Source organism: Oryzias melastigma, linkage group LG11 (genome assembly GCF_002922805.2).
Source record: "Oryzias melastigma strain HK-1 linkage group LG11, ASM292280v2, whole genome shotgun sequence".
Lineage (NCBI taxonomy): Eukaryota > Metazoa > Chordata > Actinopteri > Beloniformes > Adrianichthyidae > Oryzias > Oryzias melastigma.
In genome coordinates, this window is record NC_050522.1 from 111,438 (window position 1) to 135,778 (window position 24,341).

Sequence of the window (24,341 nt, forward strand, 5' to 3'; positions counted from 1 at the left end):
GAACTGCTGTGAGAGTGAATGAGTAGCAGCAGGAGAAACAAAGTTGTTGAAGGAGTGACTAAAATGCAGCAGAAGTGACTAAGTTGCTGCAGGAGTGACTAAGTTGCAGAAGGAGTGACAAAGTTGCAGCAGGAGTGACGAAGTTGCAGCAGGAGTGACGAAGTTGCAGCAGGAGTGACGAAGTTGCAGCAGGAGTGACGAAGTTGCAGCAGGAGGGACTAAGTTGCAGCAGGAGTGACGAAGTTGCTGCAGGAATTACTGAATTGCAACAGAAAAAAACAAAGTTGTTGAAGGAGGGACTAAAATGCAGCAGAAGTGACTAAGTTGCTGCAGGACTGACTAAGTTGCAGAAGGAGTGACAAAGTTGCAGCAGGAGTGACTAAGTTACAGCAGGAGTGACGAAGTTGCAGCAGGAGTGACGAAGTTGCAGCTGGACTGACGAAGTTGCAGCAGGAGTGACGAAGTTGCAGCAGGAGTGACGAAGTTGCAGCAGGAGTGACGAAGTTGCAGCAGGAGTGACGAAGTTGCAGCAGGAGTGACGAAGTTGCAGCAGGAGTGACTAAGTTGCAGCAGGAGTGACTAAGTTGCAGCAGGAGTGACTAAGTTGCAGCAGGAGTGACTAAGTTGCAGCAGGAGTGACTAAGTTGCAGCAGGAGTGACTAAGTTGCAGCAGGAGTGACTAAGTTGCAGCAGGAGTGACTAAGTTGCAGCAGGAGTGACTAAGTTGCAGCAGGAGTGACTAAGTTGCAGCAGGAGTGACTAAGTTGCAGCAGGAGTGACTAAGTTGCAGCAGGAGTGACTAAGTTGCAGCAGGAGTGACTAAGTTGCAGCAGGAGTGACTAAGTTGCAGCAGGAGTGACTAAGTTGCAGCAGGAGTGACTAAGTTGCAGCAGGAGTGACTAAGTTGCAGCAGGAGTGACTAAGTTGCAGCAGGAGTGACTAAGTTGCAGCAGGAGTGACTAAGTTGCAGCAGGAGTGACTAAGTTGCAGCAGGAGTGACTAAGTTGCAGCAGGAGTGACTAAGTTGCAGCAGGAGTGACTAAGTTGCAGCAGGAGTGACTAAGTTGCAGCAGGAGTGACTAAGTTGCAGCAGGAGTGACTAAGTTGCAGCAGGAGTGACTACGTTGCTGGATGAGTTTTTAAGTTGCTTAAGGAATGACTGAGCTATTACAGGAGTGACTGTGTTGGAGCAAAAGTGACTGAGTTGCAGCAGGAGACATTTAGTTGCTGCAGAATTGACTGAATTGTAGCAGGAGTGACTGAGTTCCAGCCGGAGTGATTAAGTTGCAGTAGGAGACTCAAAGTTGCAGTAAGAGTGACTGATAGCAGTGACGGTGATGTAGTAGGAGTGACTGAACTGATGTCGATGAGCTCCAGCCTCTTCTTCAGCCCACAGTCTGGTTTTGGTGGTTCCATGTGTCGCCGCGTGCTGAGGCCACTCTGCTCATACATGATGTGGAGGTGATGGTGTGTCTAGATTTAGAAGTTTGTCCTAAAAATATGTGGGTCTGTGTTGCCACCTGCTGGACGTTAGCTGAAGTCATCCTGTTAATATATGAAACCAGCTGTAGTTTAAACCAGCAGCAGTCATAAATTAGTCTGTGGGGGTCAGCAGGGATTTTAGTAGAAATCACTTAGTTAAATATTTAGGAACTTTAAGAATATAAATATGATCATATTTTAAACAGATTTTCTCCCAAAATCGTTGTTGCAGATAGACAGTAAGGACTGAAAGTTTGGTGACTGTGGCGTCTTCAAAGTCAGTCTTTTTGCCAGTTAGTTAAGTTATAAACTGACTAATTAGATGCCTCAGTAAAAGCATGTGGTGCCTGTTGGCCACACCTCCAGTGGAGTGGACTTCAAACAAGCTGGAACAAACTCACTCATGATTGGTGACAGTAGTTCCTCTAAAACGTGACTCAGACCGACTCGGACTAATCACTGTTGAAGGGTTGCAATATGGCGGTATCACGAAGTGACGGCGAAGGCCATGACCTGATTTCGCAAGGGCTGGAGGCAATGCCTTTCCTAAAGGTGAAGTCAACACCTTGTTATGTCCAGGTAATATAAACAGTCTATGTGGCAGAAGCATAATTTTGTGACCGAGACGTAGCCAGAATTTTGTGAAGGGGCGGAGCAAACTAACCCTGATGGAGGCATAAGTAGCCTTTTGTGATGGAGGTGGACCTAAGTATTTTGCAGATTGTCAAGACACCCAGCTCCACCAGATGTTAAGGGAAGGTAGATCTGGATATCTTCTGCACAGCAGTGGAATGACATTGTATTTCCTTAAAATCGACCCCAGTGGCAGCAAGTAAAGTGAGAATAAACGAGGGCCTAAAACTGAGCCCTGGGGTACACCATGTCTGAGTGGAGTCTCTGAAGAAGAAAACTTTTCCAGTTGGACAAAGAAACTCCTATCACGCGAATGAGAGCTGTACCCTTACACAGACAGAGTTATTTGACAGAGGCAGGGCCAATACTGTGTGATGGGGTGACATAACCAGAGCCAGCATTTTGTGAATTTAAGCATCTTGGATCAGATTATGTTCTGGAGTCATTTTCCAATGCATTAGTGGGTTCTCTTCTTTTGTCTGTAGTTTCTGTTTGACCATCAGTGATTTTCATGATCAATTAATGACTACGGCTGTGAGGTGCTCCACTGTGAAGAGAAGAAAACAAAGCTTTAGAGTTCAAAAAGACCCCAAATATTCAAGGATTATAATCAGCACATCCAATAATGCTGAAGTGTCTGTGACTCTGGATGTCTTATTTTCTAATGCAGTTTTATCCACACTTTATTACAAATTTAGAAAATAACAAAACACTGAAAGTAGTAAGTATATATATATATATATGTTTTAGTTCTGAACTGTAGCCTCAGTATGTTGCTAAGTATGTAATAAAAAAGATGAGGTTCATGAAGCGCATTTAACTTCTAAAACTATATTCTTCTAAGATCAAATACAATTTAAAACAGGAACTACGTCATCTTCAATGTGTCAGGAATGAAAACGCTTCTAAACAAACGGTCCCTCGTTGTCTCGTGAGTGTGTTTGTGAGTAAAACAATCGTCCTGTTCCACCTGTACGTGTTCATACGCTAACAGTATATGTTTGTTTGGTTTGAACACCAGCGCCTCTCGCTCGGGCGGGTACTGACCTGTGATTGGTCGAAGTGAGCTCCTTGCGGAGAAAGAAGAAAGAAGCCGGTGAGCTCGAACCGATGTAAAATGGCGCTGAGTCAAGGAACAAAGAAGAAAGTTTGCTACTACTACGACGGTAAATACTGGCTTTAGATGATAATGCACTTTCGAGTGTTAGCTTAAAGTAGCGCAGTCATTTCTGGAAAATGTCTCTGGGCCCCGTTTGTAAATGAACACAAAGCAGTTAGCTAGCATACCGGTGTGCAGGAGCCTTAGCCGAGTTAGCCGTTAGCCCGCCGAGGCGCAGGCTGCCGCTCTGCCGCGGTCCCTCCGGTTCCGACCCCCTTAAGTATGAAAGGCCGTCTCAGGGAGACCTTCGTCCGGTCGGCGGCGGTGGTCGGTCTCGTTGGTGATGCGGCGCTAACGGCGCTAAAAACACCCGTGTCACAGCCGAGCGAGAACTTCCGACAAGTCCCGTACGAAGACCCGATGGCATTTCCCAAACGTCCTTCTTCGTCTGAGATTCTCCGGAGAGAAAGTCCGCGATGCTTCGGATTTCTTTGCATCTAACCATGGCGCACGCGCTCAACCATCAGCGCTTCCGAGTTGTCCTCAGTTCTCCTGAAATCTTCTGGTTATTGGTGCTCGAGATTGGATTTTTTTTCCCAGTTTCTTCTGGATTTCTGTAAATCTTCCAAATAATACATCTTTGAGACTTTCAAAACCTCAAATCTCTGTGCTTTCAGGAAATCTGCGGACTCTTGAGAGATCCCAAAATGTCTAATTGAATTAAAATAAATCCCGTTGTTCTCATTATCTCTGTGTGATTGGCACTGGTTTCTCATGGAAGTCTGGGTAATTTAGTTAAATGCATTTGTCTTAAAGTGTTATTAAAATGGGGCCATAAAGGAACACAAACTTTTCCACTGATTAGCTGTTTGTTTGTTGGAAAATGAGCAACAATGTCCTGAAGATGATGTTTTATCATGAAGATAAGGAATGCTCATGAAGACGAGGAACACGCACAACGTCAAGGACCAGTCATGAAATTCAGGGACAAACTGGAAGACGAGGAACACTCATGAAGACTAAGATCCATCATAAAGACGAGGAACAGTCACAAAGATGATGTTCAATCATGAAGATAAGGAATGCTCACGAAGACGAGGAACGCCCGTGAAGACGAGGAACGCTCACAAAGACATGGAACAGTCATGAAGATGATGAATGCTCATGAAGACGTGGAACGTTTAACGAGGCACACCTATGTAGACTATGGACAGTCATGAAGACGAGGAATGCTCACAAAGACGAGGAACAGTCACGAAGACGAGAAACGCTCATAGAGATGAGGAACAGTCACAAAGACGAAAAAACGCTCACGGAGACGAGGATCAGTCACGAAGATGAAAAACGCTCACGGAGACGAGGATCAGTCACGAAGATGAAAAACAATCATGAAGACGAGAAAAGATCACAAAGACGAAAAACGCTCATAAAGCAGAGGAACAGTCGCAAAGACGAGGAAGTCTCAAGAAGATGAAAAACAGTCACGAAGGTACAGAACAGTCACGAAGATGAGGAATGTTCAACAAGGAACGCTTGCAAAGTGGTCCATTATGGACCGTGGTAGAAAAATAGCTTATGTCAGGTTTTAATGCTGCTTCAGTCTTTGATAATTCTTTTTTCTGTTTAGTCACAAAATGATGTGTCTTTTGCCAAATGTCCAATGCATTCTCACACAGGTGACGTGGGAAACTATTACTATGGTCAAGGGCATCCCATGAAACCCCACAGGATTCGCATGACCCACAACCTTCTCCTCAACTATGGACTTTACAGGAAAATGGAGATCTATGTGAGTTGGATGCAGCTTCACCTGTTCTTGTTTACTTTGCATGATAGATGGTAAAAGCTCAAAGTAACTTTTGTCCTAAAATCTCTTAAACTTTTCCTCAAAAAAGTGAGTTTTTGCGTGCTAATACAATTAGAGAAAAGTATGCTTGCAGAAAGAGGATAACCCAAAGCATTACACTTAAAAGTCCAAAATTGTGAACGTTTTCTCAGCAGAGCTGCACAGCATTTTTTATTTACTTGAAGCCTCACCATCTTCTCCCTTCTCCAGAGACCCCACAAAGCCAGCGCAGAGGAGATGACCAAGTACCACAGTGACGACTACATCAAGTTTCTGAGGTCCATCCGCCCAGACAACATGTCGGAGTACAGCAAGCAGATGCAGAGATGTGGGTCTGCTCCTCTGCTCGCTCACCTGTGGTTGTTCTTCACGTTCAGATGTTTTCACGTTCTCCTGTTTCTCAGTTAACGTTGGAGAGGACTGCCCCGTGTTTGACGGCCTGTTTGAGTTCTGTCAGCTCTCCACTGGAGGCTCTGTGGGTATGTTTGTTCCTCTCTGTTACTAAAACATAAATGACGTAGTAAGTTTTCAGTTGAGGACTGTCTTTGCAGTTCTTACAGTTACGTTACACCAACCAGCCTTTTGATCATGTTTGACCTTTTCCTTTTTGAGCTGGAGCGGTGAAGCTGAACAAGCAGCAGACAGACATCGCCATCAACTGGGCTGGCGGCCTCCATCACGCCAAGAAATCAGAGGCTTCTGGTTTCTGCTATGTCAACGACATCGTCCTCGCTATCCTGGAGCTGCTGAAGTAAGCTCTCACATTTACTTTACTGTAACGTAAAAACGATCTACTGCTTCACAGCGGACAACACACTTGTGATGGCACCGACAAAGCAAAAAACAAACCAAATATGTTACATATTTCAATTTCTGCTTTTAAACGGTTGTCTTCTGACCAGAATGCCGCCCTAAAATTGAGCATTGAGTTCAATCTGAAGTGATTAGAAGATAGTCGCACGGATTTCATTGGTGACAATGATTTTCCTGTCGTCTGAAATGAACTTTCTTAATGTCTTTATCTGCGTCCCTCTCCTTTGTGGTCCAGAGAACATGAATGTAACTGGAGGTGTGTTCTGTCCTCAGATATCATCAGAGGGTGCTGTACATAGACATTGACATCCACCACGGCGATGGCGTGGAGGAGGCCTTCTACACCACGGACAGGGTCATGACCGTCTCTTTCCACAAGTATGGGGAGTACTTCCCCGGCACCGGAGACCTGAGGGTAGCTGTTTCTGAGAAAACGATGATGGTTTATGTTTCTAAAGACTGATTGTTGATCGTGGACCATGATGTTTGCAGGACATTGGAGCCGGGAAGGGGAAGTACTATGCAGTCAACTACCCTCTGAGAGACGGCATCGACGACGAGTCTTACGAAGCCATCTTCAAACCGGTAGTTGTTGTTCTAACGGTAACACTTCTACACGACAGTCACCCTCATGTTCTCATCAGTCCTACTGTTGCTAGATCATGGCTAAGGTGATGGAGATGTACCAGCCCAGCGCGGTAGTCCTGCAGTGTGGAGCAGACTCTCTGTCTGGAGACAGACTGGGCTGCTTTAATCTCACCATCAAAGGTTTGGATTTCTTCATGTTGCTCAGACTGACCTCCCTCACTCCAAACCTGACTGTTCCTGTTGTTTCCTCAAGGTCACGCCAAGTGTGTGGAGTACATTAAAAGCTTCAACCTCCCCCTGCTGATGCTGGGCGGAGGCGGCTACACCATCCGCAACGTGGCCCGCTGCTGGACCTTTGAAACCGCCGTGGCGCTGGACTCCTCCATCCCCAACGAGCTGCCCTACAACGACTACTTTGAATACTTCGGTCCTGATTTTAAGCTCCACATTAGCCCGTCTAACATGACCAACCAGAACACCACCGAGTACCTGGAGAAAATCAAGCAGCGGCTCTTTGAGAACCTGCGCATGCTGCCTCACGCGCCCGGCGTCCAGATGCAGGCCATCCCGGAGGACGCCCCCCATCCAGACAGCGGGGACGAGGATGAGGCGGATCCCGACAAACGCATCTCCAGTAGGAAGTTTGCTTCTATTCCTTTAGGCTCAGTTTGATGACCTCTTGTCGCGAGCTGGTTGTGACTTTGTGGCGGTTGTGTTGTCAGTCCGAGCCCACGACAAAAGGATCGCCTGTGAGGAGGAGTTCTCAGAGTCTGAGGATGAGGCGGAGGGGCAGGGAGGAGGTCGGAGGAACGCAGCCAACCACAAGAAGGCCAAACGAGTGAAGAAGGAGGACGAGAAGGAAGGAGAGGAAATCAAAGGTGAGAGCATCGAAGTTTGAATCTTTCTGACTTTACCAAACGGGATTTTTTTTTTTTCTGTCATCAGAAGTGAAAGAAGAAGAAAAGGAAGAAGAGAAGATGGACACATCAGGGTAAGAACCAGTCCTGCTTATACATGCTGGTGGAAAAAGGGGCTCCACGATTATTAGACTAATAGACAACTAATTGACTATTGAAACGGTCAATTAGTCGTTACTTTTTTTATGTGGAGTCAGAGTGTAGTAAAGTTAAACAAAGTTGTGAGTGTTCAGCACCAAAAAATTCACTTTATGTTTGAGTCAGCAAGACCAAAACTTTATCTTTTCAGATGCTAACCTCATTTGACTGTGTGAAAGTTTAGTCAGCATTCACACTAAAGTGATTCTCCTGCTCCTTTCCGTATGTTTTCGGCACGAAAAAAACTCAATCACACTTTCTGCAATTTCAGCGATCTTGGTATAGAAACACTCTGCTTGTTCAGGCCATTACTGTTTACTCTTTTAGTATTCATAAATGTTATAGTTTTTGAAATATTGAGCAAAATATGCCCCATAAGAAATAATGAAAAAGTCTTCAAATGTCAAAATTTTAAGTAGATTAGCAATAAGCCTTTAAATATATTCAAGGGATGTGTTTTCATCTTTTAAAGTAATTTTTTCCAAAAATTGGATTTTAGCGATTACATTTTATTGTTACATTCTATTATTATATGTTAACATTTTTGGCTAATTTGTTATCTAATAAAGTTTTAAATGCTAATTTTGTATTTAGCTTCTATTTTAGCAACATGGTAACGTTTTTGACTAAATTAGTTTACTGAGGAATTTTCAGCTATTTTGGAGTTTAGCTAGTATTTAAGCAACACACTTAATATTTTGGAAAAATGGGAAATATTAGGAATTTTTAAGCAATTTTACTACAAAATTTTCCGAAATTGAGGTCAACTTCAGCGCTCTTTCATAGTTCTTTAACAAAATTTCCAATCTTTTAGCAAATGTAACATTTTGTAATAGCTTTTGCATTTTCAGTAAATCCCTGCAGCAGTCAATTGCATTGTCATTTTCAGCATAAAGCTTGACAATAGCACTATTGCGGGTAATGCAACTTTTCTAGTTTAATCTTATTTTAATCCCAGAAACTAATGAAGGACAGAAGCTGCATGATTCATTGAACGTTTAATAAACTATCATCTTCCTTGTCTGTATTTTTAGTTAGTTTAAACCTAATGATGGTTAAGATGTGTGCTTTACATCCACTTTGCACATGACACGATTAGTCGACTATTAAAATAATCGTTTGTGGCAGCCCTTGTGGGGAATCATGAAGATGTTTCCATGTTTCAGACCAAAAGAAGAAGCAAAGACCACCTGAAGCTGGAGGACAGAAGACCCCCCCACCCTTTCAAGTCCTGAGGTTTCCTCCAGAGACTTTCAGAAATTCCTTTTTGTATTTGTCAGATCAGCAGCAGGATTGAAAAGCCCCCACCTGCCTGAAACAGCTTCACTGTTTGAATAACATCCACCCGCCCACAGTTCCTGAACTGTCCTGTAAGTTATTTGAAACCATGACCCCCCTGCTTCTGTACATGTATGAATGTGAACCTGCAGATGTTGCTGAGTGAATGTTTTTTATATTTTCTATTGTTCTACATAAAGATTGAAGCCACACTCTGAGTCTCCGTGTCTTTGAGGAACAAAACAAACAGCAGTCAAGTCATCTTCTGTCGCTCTTTAATCTGAAGTGAAACGCTGTTGGAGGAGGTGACGGTCTGCTGCGGGTCACGCCTCCAGCTCAAAGTCAAAGTACTGGGGGTCAAAGTAATGGATGCGGACGTAGCCGTCTTCTCCTCCGCTGCTGTAGCTGCAGACACAAACACAGCGGTCGGCTCAAGCACCTCAGAGCAGGATCTGCAAAGCAAAGCCAGGCTTACCTTTTGCCGTCGGGATGGAAAGCTACGCAGTTGATTGGACCGAAGTGACCTTTGACCCTGCCAAACTCCTCTTCATAAGCTGCGTGGAAGAACCTGAAAGAGGCAAAGATTTCAGCAAACCGCGCTCAGATCTGAAGTTGTAATGTTCAAACTGTTCCTGAATGCTGGATTCATTCAGACTAGAGTGTTTGTTTTGAACATGTGAGCGCGCAGGTACAAGAAAGGCAGAGGAAGAAGTGACGAGTTCATCCACTGAACAGAGGCAGGGCGAAAAAAATATATTCTCTAATGCTGCAGTATATGACAAAGATAAAACATTTCCAGTAACTCTTTTTTTGTATCTAGTTGTCTCTGAAGTTCTGTAGCAAGTTTATTATTTTTAGTGTTAAAAAGATATTTTTGGACAGTTTTTGCATTGTCCCGTACTCTAATCACTGAAATAAATTCAGGTTAAATGACGCCATTTGCACCATGGGCGTAACATTCCAGTGGTGGGTGACGTGACCAGCAGGTGTAGCATTCTGCAGCGACGGCCGTGCGACACGAGCGATTACGAATCACTAGGAAGAGTACAAACCGGCCTTACGGTACGTTTGTGGCTTCATGACTCACTTTACATGAGGTTCATTTTTAACAATAGAAAATTAAAGCACTAAACATAAACAAATTAAATAAATGAGTGAAGTTGAGCTTAAAATCAATGTCCCTTTTAAAACCCAAGTTTAAAGCAGCCATTTAAGCCTGTTTTCTACTGATCCAAACTTAAGAGCTGCAAAGTCTTATTTCGATACTGCTGCGCATTCATTACAATGTATTTTTTAATAATAAAAAATGAATTATGCTTCTTTTGTGGCATGAATAAAGACAAAAGATTAAAAAGAAACAATTTTCTCAACATTTTAAAATATTTATGTTTGACAGATGATTTCCTTTCAAAATAAAAGACGCCTTGTGCCAAACCGGATCATAACAGTGTAGCTCTGGACAGCATAAGATAATGTGTGCTTCAAACTAATACAGGATAATACTTTTTACCAAAGTTTTTTCTTAGTATTTGAAATCGTGTGTATTTTGGAGGAAACAGATCAAACAATACTTCTCCAACTCAGCGTAGTTTATCTTCTAGCCATAAATGTATAAACTTAACTGATCTAAATTAAATAAATGTTAATTTAGTAACCCTTACTTGAAAGAAAAGAGTATTTTATTTTTCTTTAGCCAGGGAGCCACTTTGGAGCAGCCAAAGAGCCACAAGTGGTTCCGGAGCTGCAGGCTGCAGACCCCTGGGTCTAACATGAGGAGCCCAGCGACCCAAATCCACCTTAGAGGGGTCACAGGAGCCGCTAGGACCAAACGCCATCACTTCGGTTTTTATCCAGACTTCGTCATGTAGAAAAGACAAGTGGTGTCATAGAGGAACCTTTCTTGTTCATGGGAACATAACTATCATCAGAACAATAAATACAAATAATGTTCTCAGTGGAAGGAGGTATAAGGAGAAGAGGTCCTAAAATTGAGCCCTGAGGAACCCCACAAGACAGTGGAGCTGTGGCAGATGCAAATCCAGATAAGCTCACACTCACAGTTCTGTCTAAAAGATATGACCCAAACCAGTCAGCACCTGAACCACAGAGACCCACAACGTCACTAAGCCTGGAAGATTAAATCTTATACTGTATCAAATACAGCAGATAATCCAGTAGGACACGGATCACTAAAAACCCTCAACAGAGCAGTTTCTGTGCTGTGAAGACGTTTGAAGTCCAGACTCACCTGGCCTCAAACTTGCCGATCCTGGTGGAGGTGGTGGTGACATCCATGGCTTCCTGTCCTCCTCCCATCACCACCTGACGGAGGAAAGTCTGTCATTGAACTGCATCCAGCTGATCTCTTTAAAAGAGGGGGGTTCTTACGTGGTCTTTGATGGGGGAGATGGCAGCAGAGTTGACCGGCCTCTCTGTCCTGAAGGCTTTGATGTTTTCTAGAGAGTTGGAGTCAAACAGCTGAAAAAACAACAAACATTTAGAGTTTATTTCAGATTCCTCAGTGAAGTCATTCTAGCGGCAGAACGCTGGTTACTTTGGCAGAGTTATCCTTGGAGGCGGTGATGACCATGGTGAGATCCACCGAGGACTGGATGTCGTTGATCTGCTTGGTGTGTTCTTTGACCTTCTTCAGGACTTCTCCAGACTGCTCACAAGGAAGCGACACATCAACCACCTTCACGTCAGAGTGAACCCACACACCGTCTGAACACATGCGGGTCTGAAGACTCCCACCTTAGCGCTGAACTGGCTGATCTCTCCGTTCTCGTGGCCAGCGATGACAAACTCGCCCAGCGGCCCCCACACCGCACTGGTTATCTTCGACTCGTTGCAGGGAACGGACAAGTAAGGGTTGTTGTCCTCTGAGGAGAGAAGAACTTCAGTAAGAGAGGAGGACGGGCGTCGTCATTACTTTCCCTGCAGCTTTGAAGAAGCATGAATGAAGCAGAACGTCTAACTTCACTCAAGGATGAAATACAGCAAACACATAAAAAACAGAACATCTAAGGGTCGCTGCAGCTGGATCTGTGGCAGAAGGAAAGTAGAGCCAAACGTTCACTTAAAAACGGAGCAGTTTGACATCACAAATGCACTGCAGTTACACAGAACATTTCAAAAACTTCTGTCATTTCAGACTTTCCAAAAATTACCCAATTTAGGAAAATCAGAAGATGAAATCCCAACTGAACATTGCAGAAACTTCAGTCAACAACTAGGACAAACTGCAGCATGCCAGTGTCTTTAAGTTAGACTTGCAGCAAACAGAGTAAAGATGAAGATCAGATGATCATCAGAGGAATATTTTATTTAGAAACTTCATAGACTCCAGCAGGAGTTTAAAAAAAAAAAACATTTGACTGCATAATTTATCTGACCAAAACATCCAACATACAACCTAAAGTGATCAGGCACAAAAGCTAAAAACACTCTGTTTTCATTTCAACTTTTAATTTATTTGAAATTGTATTCGGTTGTTGGATGTTGTTGGGGATTTGTTTTCATTTATGAATCCAGAACTGCATAGATCTGCTGCTGAGGACATCAGCTTCAGTCTGGATTTAAGGCTGAATGTGGTGGACAGAAAGAACATCTGGACTCCAAACTTTCCTTCTCTCAAAGTGAAAAGGCTCTGCTGTGAGCACCGCAGACACGGGAAGTGAGCCTGTCACTGCTTAAAACAAACAAAACAAACAAACAGGCAAATTCATGTCAAATTCTCTAAAAGTAAAAGAAAAGCTTCTGAAATACATTCTCAATCTGTCATTTGAAAAACAACTGAGAAGTCCTCGCTGTCTGAAAGCTCTGGTGGTTTTCTCATTTGTTCTTGGCCTTGTCACTCGTTGCTGTATAACTTTATTTAAATGGGGAAATTACAAAACTAATCCAAAGATCAGTTTACCAAGACGTCGTTTCAAATCAGAAATATAGGAGCTGTTAACATGAAAAATCAGTGCATCTGATCTGTGGCTGATTGATGCTTCGTTTCTGTATCTGCCTCACATCAGAACGGGGGGGCTTCTGTACCTATCTGCTGTGGGTCCCTCAGGTCAAAAAAGTTCAGGTAGCACTGGTAACCCATCTGCTTGTCTGTGGAGAACATGATGATGTTTCCGCTGAAGTCAAATCCACACGTCCTGACGGCAGAGCTGGTGTTGAGCAGAGCCAGCTGTTTACCTGTGAGCAGGAAACAATTCGGTTCAATCTGAGCTCATAGAACTGGATCACAACGTAAAACTGGGGTGTCAAACTCAATCACACAAAGGGGCAAAATCCAAAACACAACTTAGGTCTATTGAACACTCTAAAACTACATTTTTAAAACTTAAAAACCGTAACTTCTTAACATAATTATGAACTAGATATGCAGCATTACCTGTGATAATGCTAGTGTGAATGCTGTAAGCTGAATTTGGCTGCTGAAGATGCTGAAATTGATAGCTGAAAACACTGAAGCTGATGGGCATCTAAAATCTTAGCTAAATGTTAAATTAGCCAAAAAAAAAAAAAAAAACTTAGCAGCCAAAGCATTTTTAGGAGCCAAAAAAAATTTGGCTGCTAAAAATACTGGTCCTGATGGCTGAAGATGCTGAAATTCAAAAAAAACGTTGAACCTAATAATTACTGAAAATGCTGAGACTAATGGCCAGCTAAAATATTAGCTAAAGGCCAAATTAGCCTAAAATACTTGCGTGAAAGAAAAAAAACAACCCGTAGGTTACCCAAAACAGCTAGCATGTAGCTAAAAAATATCGATACTTTAAAATAGCCTAAAAAAATGAAGGAAAAAAAGCCTAAATTAGCCAAAACAGCTAACATGTAGCTGAAACATTAGCTAAACTCAAAAATAGCCTAAAAAATCTTACCAAAATAGTCCAAAAAGCTAGCATAATGACAATCTTGAAAACTTTATAACTTTTTAACATAATTATGAATAATTAAAAGGCAGGACTATAATTCCGGGGCTGCACGGTGGCGCAGTGGTTAGCGCTCTCGCCTCACAGCGAGAAGGCCCCGGTTCAACTCCCGGCTGGGACCTTTCTGTGTGGAGTTTGCATGTTCTCCCCGTGCATGCGTGGGTTTTCACCGGGGACTCCGGCTTCCTCCCACCGTCCAAAAACATGCTTCATAGGTTCATTGGTGACTCTAAATTGTCCCTAGGTGTGAATGTGAGAGTGAATGTGTGTGTGTGATTGAGGCCCTGAGACAGACTGGAGACCTGTCCAGGGTGAACCCCGCCTTCGCCCATCAGTAGCCAGGTTAGGCTCCGGCACCCCGCGACCCCGAAAGGGACAAAGCGGTCAGGAAAATGGATGGATGGACTATAATTCCAGAATATATCAACTTAAATCTTAAATAACTTTCAATATTTTACACTCCATAAAAATATGTATTATCAAAATAACACAAGTTAGAAATAAGCGCAAGATAACATCGGACCATTAATAACAATAAAATACAATGATCTGAAGGGCCGGATCCGGCCCCAGGGCCTTGACTTTGAGACGTGCCGTAAAACTACCTGGATTTCACTCACCGGTCTCACAGTCCCACAGCCTGCAGCTGTTATCTGCTGATCCCGTTAAAACGTTCTTCGTGTCCCCTGAGGTGCGCGTTAAGAGAACTGCCCGCTGCTTTAGGAGCCAGCATGCAAACACAACATGTCCACACCAGAAAGGATACAGTCGCAGTCCACACACCACACCGCCCCCGTGTGACCATTGTACGTGCCGAGCCTCTCGCCGTTTACGGAGTACCACGCGTTTGCAACCTGCGGGACACAAGTCAGTGAATCCAAAACACCTGGAGATGAAGACAGAAGGAAGGCGGCGGCTCACCGTGTCTTTGGCTACAGAGAAGAGCAGGTCGCCCTCTCTGTTGTACTTGATTTGAGTGATGGACCTCTCGTGGCCCTGCAGCAGGATGGGTTTCTGCAGGGAGCATCGACAAGACTTGGATCAAGGTGAAGCACAATCAAGGTGACCAGGATGAAGGTTAACTTGTAAGATTTACTTTTCACCCTCACATCTACATAATTAAACCACGAACTTTTTCACTTTCTTAAAAAAAACAACAACAGTCAACAGTTCATAGATCGACCAGCCTGCAGGAACGCAGTCATTTTCCTTTTTTCTGCTGCTTTCCAAACTGATTGACACATTTATATCAGGTTTCTCTACTAACCAATAAAAAATATCTATGAAACCTTTATTTTCTAATACAAACTATGATCTTAGATTTTGCCTAGAAGTGTAATAATATTCACTAGTTAATTCTCATGAAATATTTGCAGTTTCAGGTTTAGCTGAAGCATTGGGCTGAATTTGGGATTAAACTGGTATTTTATAATCTTGGATTTAGTTTTCAGTTTGTAGGAACGCGACTTTTAGCTGCTGTGGCGCGTGAACCTTAAATTAGGTCTGAATTATTAATACTCTAAATATTTTTTCCGAGTCAATAAGTACTAATAAACATGATTTATTTTGTTCAAAAAGAACTCGTTCTCCGCCTCACCGGCAGCATGAGTGCTAGCATGCACGACACCGGCTAACGGCGGAGCTAAGCTAACCAGAAGCGGAAAAAAGCAAACATGGCCGAAACACAACTCGTATAAAGCTTCAGAAAAACCTTAACTGACCATTTTGTCAACTGCGCGATCCCAGTTAGTCCAATGCGAGATACTCGGCCTCAGACGAAAAGGAAAGAGCGACTCTCGTGTTTTCAGGCGCCCTGGAACTGCGCCGGAAGAGGAATTCTTGCGTCATAGACCAAACAACTTCCGGTGGACACGGAGCCCTCTGTCGCCCCCTAGCGCTGCTACCAATAATAACAACCAACATTGCCCTCTGGACATTAGCTATTTTTTCTTTTTTTCTTTTTTTTATTGCTAGTTTTGAACTGACCAATTAAATGGCTTAGTAAAAGCAGGCGGACAGCGTTCAAAACGTTTGATAGATTTTGGACCAATTACAACTTTTTACACCTGATTCCACTCAGTGACTATATAATGGAACTGGACTGAGCGGGTGTGATGTTAAGAAGAAGCTCGGTCACCCGGAGAGAGATCGGAGTAGAGCCGCTTCCCCTCCACATTTAGAGGAGCCAGTTGAGGTGGCTCAGGGATCTGACCCGGATGCCTCCTGGACGCCTCCCTGAAGAGGTGTTCCGGGCATGTCCCACTGGGTGGAGGACCCGGGAAAAGACCTAGTATACGCAGGAGAGACTATGTCTCTTGGTTGGCCTGGGAACGCCTCTGTTCCCCCCAGAGGAGCTGGAGGAAGTGGACAGGCAGAGGGAAGTCTGGGTATCTTTGTTTAGACTGCTGCCCCCCCCGACCTCCTGGATGAGCGGAAGAAGATGGATGGATTGAGAACTTGCAATAAAGAAAAAATATCATGAGAAAAAAATGAAATTAGCAAGAAGATGTTAAGAAAAATTGTATCAGATCAAGAATAGTTATTCTGAAACGTAGAATAACTGAGTAAAAGCAGTTTATTTCTCTATAGAAGTCTATGGGATTTTGGCTTCCTGGAGCCAGCAGGTACTTCCTGTTTGGAACGCCAGTGAGGATAGGTCACAGTCCAGTTCTCATGTACAGTCAGGGGGCAGGGCTAAGAGTAGATGCTACTCTGGAGGGGAAATGACCTCATCCGAATTTCTATCACCCGTTGTCCATCATGATCTATTGACCATAACAGCGGTCGGCAACCTTTAACAGTTAAAGAGACATTTGGACTCATTTTGTACTGATCAAAACCTAGAAGGAGCCGCATAGTCTTACTTCAACCTTTAAGAAATTTGGATTTTATTTTATTTTTTGTTCTTTTCTCCTCTTTGTCCTCGAAGTGAAGACTAAAAGCAAAGAGAGAAATTAAAACACAAAAGCTGAAAATACGAAACAGCATCTTTTACATATAAAGATATAGAGTTTAAAACTGTTTTCAAATGTTTACTCGGATGACACTCCTGTGCTGAATATTAGAGGACATTCAACTAATACTTTCAAAATACTTTTTGGATTATTTAATCAAAATAAACAAATATTAACCTCTGATCTTCACATTTATTTAAACAGCATAAACTTGACAAGTTTTCAATAATAATATCTTCAATCTTTGACTTATCTCCATCATTCTGCGTAATAAAGAACAGATGTGTTCTTTGTGTTTTATAAAAAACAAAAATGTTTGGATGAAAGCTTTCTGGTGAAGTGCTACAAAATCAGCTTTTTCTCTTCTGTTTCAGATGATTAACTGAGGCGTCAAAGTGAGGAAAAGAAGCTGCTGTTGATCATCCAAACGTCTCATCAACACGTTAGAGTTTTATTTAGCAGGAAACAAAAATATCCAGGAGCAGACAAACAAACAAACGGTGGAAGAAAGATCTTTGGTTCCTTCAGATCAATAAACCGCGGCACAACAGGCGACTGTAGAAATTCACGTTGTCTTTTACATTTTAGTATTCATCATTTTAACAATAAAGAAGCAGAAAAAAGTTTAAAAAAAAACTGAGGTGTGAGAAAACAGTCCAAAAGAATCAGAAGTTTTTCTTCCACTCGGCTATGAAGATTTTTAAAATCTGAAAGTCAAAACAATCCCTTCAGAGTGAAACGACTTTACTGACTCGACAACTGAGATCAAAGGAGAACCGGGACACAGAAACTGAATTTACATTCTCGTCTAAGTGCTTCAGACCGCCACACATAACAGCAGGAAGCGAGCGTTGCATAGAAGTGCCGGAACATTCTTCTGCTCAAGCCTGATCAGGACAGAATCAGGGGCGAAGCAAACCCAGTCTGTTAAGGTTGAAGTTGGTCCTGAAGGTCCAGAAACCCGTGGAAATGCCTCTTCATCACACCTTCACACCTGGAAGGTTACTGGCTAAAGACAAGTCTCCGTTAAGACCTGTTCTCTCACTAAACTTAGGAGTTCAACTATTTCCAACACTGCACGACCGCCGTCCCACGCCGTGGATGAAGACTTCGGAACACGCCAGAATCAGAGAAGAACCGAGAACCAGCGTTCTCTCAGAGGAGATCAGATTATTGCAGGAAAGTGGATTATTGCAACTTTTAAATGCTTTGCAGACGGACATCCGTTCGACGCGGTCGCCGTTCTGCTTCATGTCTCCCGTTTGTCCAGCGGCGTGTGACGGAGCGGCTGAGGCCTCACTCCTGAGCCGGAACGGCCTCAGCTTCTTGGAGGGAGGCGTTGGGGTCCAGCTGCGGCTCACAGTGGCAGGGGTGGGAGCAGGAGTCGGCGTGCGACGCCTGACAGGCGGCGGGCTCCAGCAGAGCGTCTGTGGGGGGCGGGGACGGGGAGTCAGTGCCCGGGTCGGCGCCGGAATGCTCCCCGCACAGGCCTTGGACCTTCTTGTTCAGCTCGTTTCGCTCCACCTTCAGCGCTCGCCGCAGCTTCTCCAGCCGCTGCACTTTGAGCTGCAGCGCCTCGAAGTCTCGGTCCCGCAGCGACTTCTGCACACACAACAGGATTTTGGGTTTTACTTCTGTTAGGGAGAAACGTTCAGGAGGAGCATAAGGAGCGGCGTTACCTCCTCAGCCATCTCCAGCAGAGCCTTGTTGCTGCTCTCCCACCGCGAGCGGTACATGGCCGTCTCCTTCTCCAGCTTCTTGATCTTCTTGGTCATCTGAAGACGGAAATGTGTCACTATGGCAACTAGAGCTGCCACAATTACACGACTAATCGATGACAAATCGATTATTGAAATAGTTGACGACTAATTTAATAGTTGATTAGTCGTTTACTTTATGTTTTATGGAGCCTGAGTGTAGTAAAGTTGAAAGTTGGCTCATATTTTAGCAACATGCTAGCTATTTTGGCTAATTTAGGCTTTTTTTGTCCATTTTGAAGTTTAGCTAATTTTTCAGCTACATGCTAGCTGTTTTAGCTAATATAAGTTTAGTTTTTTTAGGCCGTTTTGGAGTTAGACTAATATTTACACACTAGCTGTTTGGCAAATTTAGTTTTTTTCCGTTTTTTTTTTTTTTGTCCATTTTGAAGTTTAGCTAATATTTCTTCGATATGCTAGCTGCTTTAGCTAATTTAGGTTTGTTTTTCTTTCTTTTTTACATTTTTTAGGCCATTTTGGAGTTAGGCTATTATTTACATACCAGTTGTTTCGGCAAATTTAGGCTTTATCAGGTTTTTTGGTTCATTTTGAAGTTTAGTTAATATTTCAGCTACATGTTTTAGCTAATTTAAGTTCATTTTTTCTTTTTTTAGGCTGTTTTAGGGTTAGACTATTATGTACACGCCAGTTGCGCTGGCTAATTTAGGATTCTTTTCACTATTTTAGGGGATTTTAAAATGTTGCTATTTTTTCCAGCTACATTCTAGCTGTCTTGGCTAACCTAAGTTTTTTTTCTGGCTAATTTGGCATTTAGCTAACATTTTAACTAGCTATCAGCTTCAGCATTTTCAGCTATCCGCTTCACTGTTTTTTGTTATCAATTTCAGCATGCTTTCTATCTAGTTTTTAGTTAGTTTAAAGCTACTGATGGTTAAGATGTGTTTTACATCCAGTTTGCGCGTGATCCAATTAGTGGACTAATCCAAAAAAATAATTGGTGATTAGTCGACTATTAAAGTAATCGTTTGTGGCAGCCCTAATGGCAACTAAACCACCACTCAGGGGCTTCTTCAGCCTCACAGGCCTCACCTTCTCCATCTCCTGCTTGAAGGTGGTGAAGACTTCATTGCTCTTGGACAAAGTGGTCTGGAACTCCTCAAACTTCTCGGTGTACAGCGACAGCTGAGGAGAAAAACGAGTGGAGCCGTCATGAAACGATTCAGAGGAACCAGTGAAGGTGCTGAAGCGGAGGAGGAGAACCTGCTGTTTGAGGTGCACCTCCTGCTGTTTCATCAGCTCACACATCCTCTGGGACTCGATGGCTTCCTTCAGCAGCTGTCCGGGTGAAGACAAAGTGACCCTTCAGTTTCTATGACTACGTAAACAGTGCGACTGCTGCAGTGCATCCTTACAAAGTCCTTCTCCCTCTCGTGCCGCTCCTCTGACTCCTTCAGCAGCTCCTGCGCCTGGTGCAGCTTTGCATCCACCAGCTGCTGTTGCAGGTCCTTGTGCTTCACCACTTTGTCGATGTGCTGGTAGGAGGTATTAATTAAAAGTTTAACAAACTATCATCTTTATTGTCTTTATTTATAGTTAGTTTAAAAATAATGATGGTTAAGGTGTGTGCTTTACACCCACTTGGCTCATGAGCTGATTAGTCGACTAATCGGTAAAAATAATCGGTGATTAGTCGACTATTAAAATACTCGTTTGTGGCAGCCCTTGTTGGAGGTAGACGGTTACAACAGAAGGAGAGGGTGGAACCAGCCTGACGAGGATTTACCTCTTCCCTCAGCTTGTACTGCTCGTAGAGCTTCTTGAGTTTCTCGGCCAGCTCGGCGTTCTCCTGCCGCAGGCTGGCGTTCCTCTCGTTGTGCTGCTCCATCTGAGCCTGGATGTCGTTCAGCGTCACCTGGAAATGCGACGTCACCTCCTTCCGTTTCTCCTCCTCCAGCCGGGTTCTTTGTATCCCCTCTTCCTGCGGAGACATTCACATTTCCATCTGTGCGCTCAGCCGTTTGGGCAGCACGGCGGCGCTGTGAGCTCCGCACCTTCAGGGTGCGGTTGTGTCTCTGCAGCTCCCTGCACAGGCTCTCCAGCTTGCTGCGGGCCAGGATGGCCTTGCTGTGTTCGTTCCTCAGGTTGTCCTTGTCCTGGACCAGCTGGCTCTGCTTCTTCTGGAGAACTCGCATCTGTTTCTGGGTGTTACGGTGCTCTTCCAGCTGGAACACAGACAGGTTTGAGTACGACATGAAACAGCAGCAGCCAGAGGCAGGAAGCAGAAACGCTGACCCGGATGTTATATAGGATGAACGGTGAGGGCGGGATCTGGTTTAACTGGGTTACATCAGGACCTCAGAGATGATAAACACAGACTCACCAGTTCAGCGTACTTCTTGCAGAGGCCGGTGAGCTTCTCCTCCGGAGTGCTGAGGGTGTTCAGAGTCTGCATCAGAAGAGTGATCTCTTTGCCTTAAAAAAAAAAAAAAAAAAAAAGAAAACCAGAATCACTTTAGAATCGTCTTTAGAACAACACAACAGATGCAGCACGGCGGGAACCGTTCCTCTAGAGCCAAACCCGTCCTTACCCAAACCTTTGACTTTTTTTTTCTCCTGAGTCTTCTTCTGCTCCTTCTCCGTCTTGCTGTGACCGCCGTTGACTTTGCCGTCCTCCGACTTCTCGTGTTCTTTCTCACAGTTCAGCCCGTTCAGCACCAGGCTGTGCGACTGGCCGTTGAGCAAGGCACCGGCGTCCTCTGACTCCCGACAGTAGGTGCTGAGGATGTCCTCCAGCTGCCGGCTCAGCTCGTCCGCCATATCGGACTGAGACATCGCAGCCTCTGCGTCTGAACATATTCAGGACAAATTCTCTCATTTGTTCAAAACCTCATGAAGTTCTTACAGAAATGTTTATGATGGAGAGACAAGAGAAACTGTAACTGCACGGCATAGTCTGCATGGCAGCATCTGCACTGGACTGACTGCATGGCAGCACATGATTCAAATTAACAGCGTTACTGATGGTTACTGACAGTGGAAGTGTTCTGCTGTCTGAGAAGGTGAATGTCTTTATGCAGATATCAGTCTTTCTCTAATGCTTCCTTCTGTCCAAACTTCAGCTTCCCAGCAGAACACAGTCATGCTCAGTGAATGTTCAGGGTGGACGACTCTTCTTTAAACGCTCTTCCTCGCACCCCACTGCTTACCTCCTCCCCTCTGGCTCTGTGGTGGAGTGTCCGTCTCCGGACTCGTCGAGTCTGAACTGCCTTTAGCAGCTGCCTCCGGATCTGCAGGCGGGGGTGCGGCAGCCTCACAGACCGGGCTGGCGGACTCTTCCGTGTCTTCCTTTTTCATGTCTGCTAAAAGATTGGAGAGGACAAGAGTCAGCCTGATGCAGCGACTCCTGAAGTCACCTTTTTTAACCCTTTAGCACCGGAGCTCCAGTGTTTATGTTCTTAGATTTACTGTAACTTTTTAATTGTTAACACGAGCAACGTGATTCCAGTAGAAGGAGAAAAGCAGCGTGATTAACTATCCCAAAAAACCTTAGTAATGCCAAGTTAGCCAAAAAAGCTAGCTTGTTGGTTAAATAATAGCTAAACTTTAAGTTAGCCTTAAAAACCTCCAGTAGGAAACAAACTAGTCAAAAATGTTAGCATGTTGCTAAAACATTTTAGTTTTTTTATATTAGTCAACTAATTGGGTCAAGTGCAAACTGGATGTAAAGCACATCTTAACCATCATTAGCTTTTAACTAACTAAAAACTAGATATATAGCATTACCTGTGATAACGACAGTGGGAATACTGTAAGCTGAATTTGGCTGCTGAAGATGCTGAAATTGATAGCTGAAAACGCTGAAGCTGAAATCGCTGAAGCTAATAGCTGAAAACGCTGAAGTTGATAGCCAACTAAAATGTAAATCCTAAATGCCAAAATAGCCTTAAAAAAAACTTAGGTTAACCGAAAATGTTAGCATGTAGCCAAAAGAAGTTCAACTTCAAAATATCCTAAAAAAATGAGAAAAAAAAGCTTAAATTAGCCAAAATAGCTAGCATGTTGCTGAAATATTAGCTAAACTAAAAAAAACCTTTAATAAATGCCAAATAGTTAAAAAAAGACAACAGAATGTCATTGTAACTTTCAACTTTACTTCACTCTTGACTCCATACAATATAAAGTAAAGACTATTGACTGTTAAATTAGTCATCAACTATTCTAATCGATTAGTCAATTAAACGTGGCAGTCCTACTTGTAACTAATCTACTTAAAATTTTGAAGTTCACAGACTTCCTCATTCATTTCCTGTAGGTCATATTTTACTCAATATTTCAAAAACAATAATGTGTATAAATACAAAAAAAAAAAAAAATACAAGCAGTAATGTCCCAATCGTGGAGAACGATTCAATAGCAAGTTTGCTAACATCTCTGAAAGTGTGATTGAGCTTTTTTGTATTGAAAAACGTACGTAAAGGAGCAAGAGAATCACTATAGTGTGAATGATGACGAAACATTCACACAATAACAACAATGACCCACCACTACAAGTATAAAACAACATAAAATATACTTAACATAATAGTACACAAAACGTATTTAATAAATAAAGGACAACTTTTGTTAGGGGTTCTCATCAAGTTTATATTTCTGTCAAGCCATTTCTGCTTTTCATATAATGGAGTGACTGAAGATAAAAACAGATTTTTAGTAAAAGTATTAAGAAGCGGTTTGGTCTTCAAAAAATTATTTTTGCGAATAAAAAAAAAACTTTCCTTGCAGTAGCAGCACATTTTCTGGTCTATTAGATATCACAGCTTTGGTTTAAAGTAGCTGAAAACACACTTGCTCTGTGGCTCACTCAAACCCCCACTGCGCCTGCGCTAAAGGTACGGCACTAACACAGTGTACAAACGACATTTGGGGAAAACATGAAGGTTCTGGTCGTTTGGTAGTGAGGCTGAAGTGTTCTGCAGCAACAGCCTCGTATGACACGGGTTTCTTGACGGGTCTTTCCAGTTTGAAGCTAAATTAGCATCCTTAGCTGCTACATGCGTCTAAACCTGTCACCTGTCCGTGCTAGCTTGTGTAGAGAAATGACTAAAAACAGACGCTGTCTACCTGTGTGCTGGTCTCTACTTTACACCGTATGTCTATCGGTAACGCGGGGCTGCTCACCTGAAGACTCGGGGAGGAAACTGTTCATTCGTCTGACAATTTCAGGTTTCGATCTCAGCGTGAGACTGAAGCTAACTTCCGCTCATAACTTTGGGTTCTTCTTCTCCGCATCAGAGTAGGGTCTCTATCCGCGGTGTGGCGCTTTGTCGCCACCTTCTGGAAGAACCAGGACGTGCATGAATAATGAAACGAAGCCGGAAACATTGTGAACGATTTACAACGTAATTCTTTATTTAAACAGCTATTTGTAATCAAATGCAATCACAAATTAAAATACGTTTATGTGATGTACAAAGATCACCACCAAGAAAGAACAAATTCTGAGACATATTATTTACACTTTTCTTCTTCTTTTTGCTTTCCTTTTACTTTTTTGCTGAGCTTAAATAATGCAAAGATACATCTCTGTGTAAAGTTGAATTTTGGAATTATTTGATTACAACAGGGTCTAAACCTGTTGTAATCCAAAACACACCTTAGGTCGCGGGCTGAGCAGGATAAACATTTATTCAATACTCTAAAACTACATTTTTAAAACTTGTTGCCACATTTATGAACTAGATATATTGCATTACCTGCATCAATGCTACTGTGAATGCTGTAAGCTGAATTTGGCTGCTAAAAATACTGGTGCTGATAACTGAAGATGCTGAAATTAAAAAGCCCTGAAGATGATAGCCAAAAACGCTGAACCTAATAGCTGAAAATGCTGAAACTAATGGCCAGCTAAAATATTAGCTAAATGAAAAATTAGCCTTAAATA

The 24,341-nt window shown here is 43.1% G+C and overlaps 3 protein-coding genes and 1 long non-coding RNA gene across 5 annotated transcripts in view; 1 reads left to right on the plus strand and 3 right to left on the minus strand.

Moving 5' to 3' along the window:
• LOC112140748 overlaps positions 1-3,828 on the minus strand; it is a 5,418-nt gene extending 1,590 nt beyond the window's left edge. The window contains exon 1 of the long non-coding RNA XR_002918244.2: positions 3,403-3,828. This is a non-coding gene — a long non-coding RNA (uncharacterized LOC112140748). The remainder of the gene's footprint in view (positions 1-3,402) is intronic.
• LOC112140744 (probable histone deacetylase 1-B) lies at positions 3,125-9,006 on the plus strand. The gene is made up of 12 exons (XM_024263753.1): positions 3,125-3,281; positions 4,891-5,003; positions 5,271-5,388; positions 5,465-5,539; positions 5,673-5,811; positions 6,147-6,288; positions 6,366-6,458; positions 6,533-6,641; positions 6,715-7,095; positions 7,184-7,339; positions 7,407-7,452; positions 8,683-9,006. Exons 1-12 carry the CDS (start codon positions 3,233-3,235, stop codon positions 8,708-8,710), a joined length of 1,449 nt encoding a protein of 482 aa, XP_024119521.1. The 5' UTR covers positions 3,125-3,232; the 3' UTR covers positions 8,711-9,006.
• Positions 9,007-9,052: 46 nt separating this feature from the next.
• eif3i (eukaryotic translation initiation factor 3, subunit I) lies at positions 9,053-15,608 on the minus strand. Its single transcript, XM_024263754.1, has 11 exons — positions 15,450-15,608; positions 14,650-14,742; positions 14,495-14,582; positions 14,349-14,414; positions 12,839-12,988; positions 11,549-11,676; positions 11,349-11,459; positions 11,183-11,272; positions 11,043-11,116; positions 9,270-9,362; positions 9,053-9,199 (listed from the first exon to the last, which is right to left on the minus strand). The coding sequence occupies exons 1-11, from the start codon at positions 15,450-15,452 to the stop codon at positions 9,118-9,120; spliced, it is 978 nt and encodes a 325-aa protein (XP_024119522.1). The 5' UTR covers positions 15,453-15,608; the 3' UTR covers positions 9,053-9,117.
• Positions 15,609-17,112: 1,504 nt separating this feature from the next.
• txlna (taxilin alpha) lies at positions 17,113-23,738 on the minus strand. 2 transcript variants are annotated; one of them, XM_024263752.2, is made up of 11 exons: positions 23,579-23,738; positions 21,607-21,756; positions 20,989-21,246; positions 20,781-20,872; positions 20,452-20,622; positions 20,184-20,378; positions 19,813-19,932; positions 19,661-19,735; positions 19,490-19,582; positions 18,362-18,457; positions 17,113-18,284 (listed from the first exon to the last, which is right to left on the minus strand). In XM_024263752.2, the coding sequence occupies exons 1-11, from the start codon at positions 23,604-23,606 to the stop codon at positions 17,979-17,981; spliced, it is 1,584 nt and encodes a 527-aa protein (XP_024119520.1). In that variant the 5' UTR covers positions 23,607-23,738; the 3' UTR covers positions 17,113-17,978. The 2 variants fall into 2 exon arrangements, with proteins under 2 accessions (XP_024119520.1, XP_024119519.1); XM_024263751.2 differs by having other exon boundaries at positions 21,607-21,759.
• Positions 23,739-24,341: the final 603 nt, after the last annotated feature.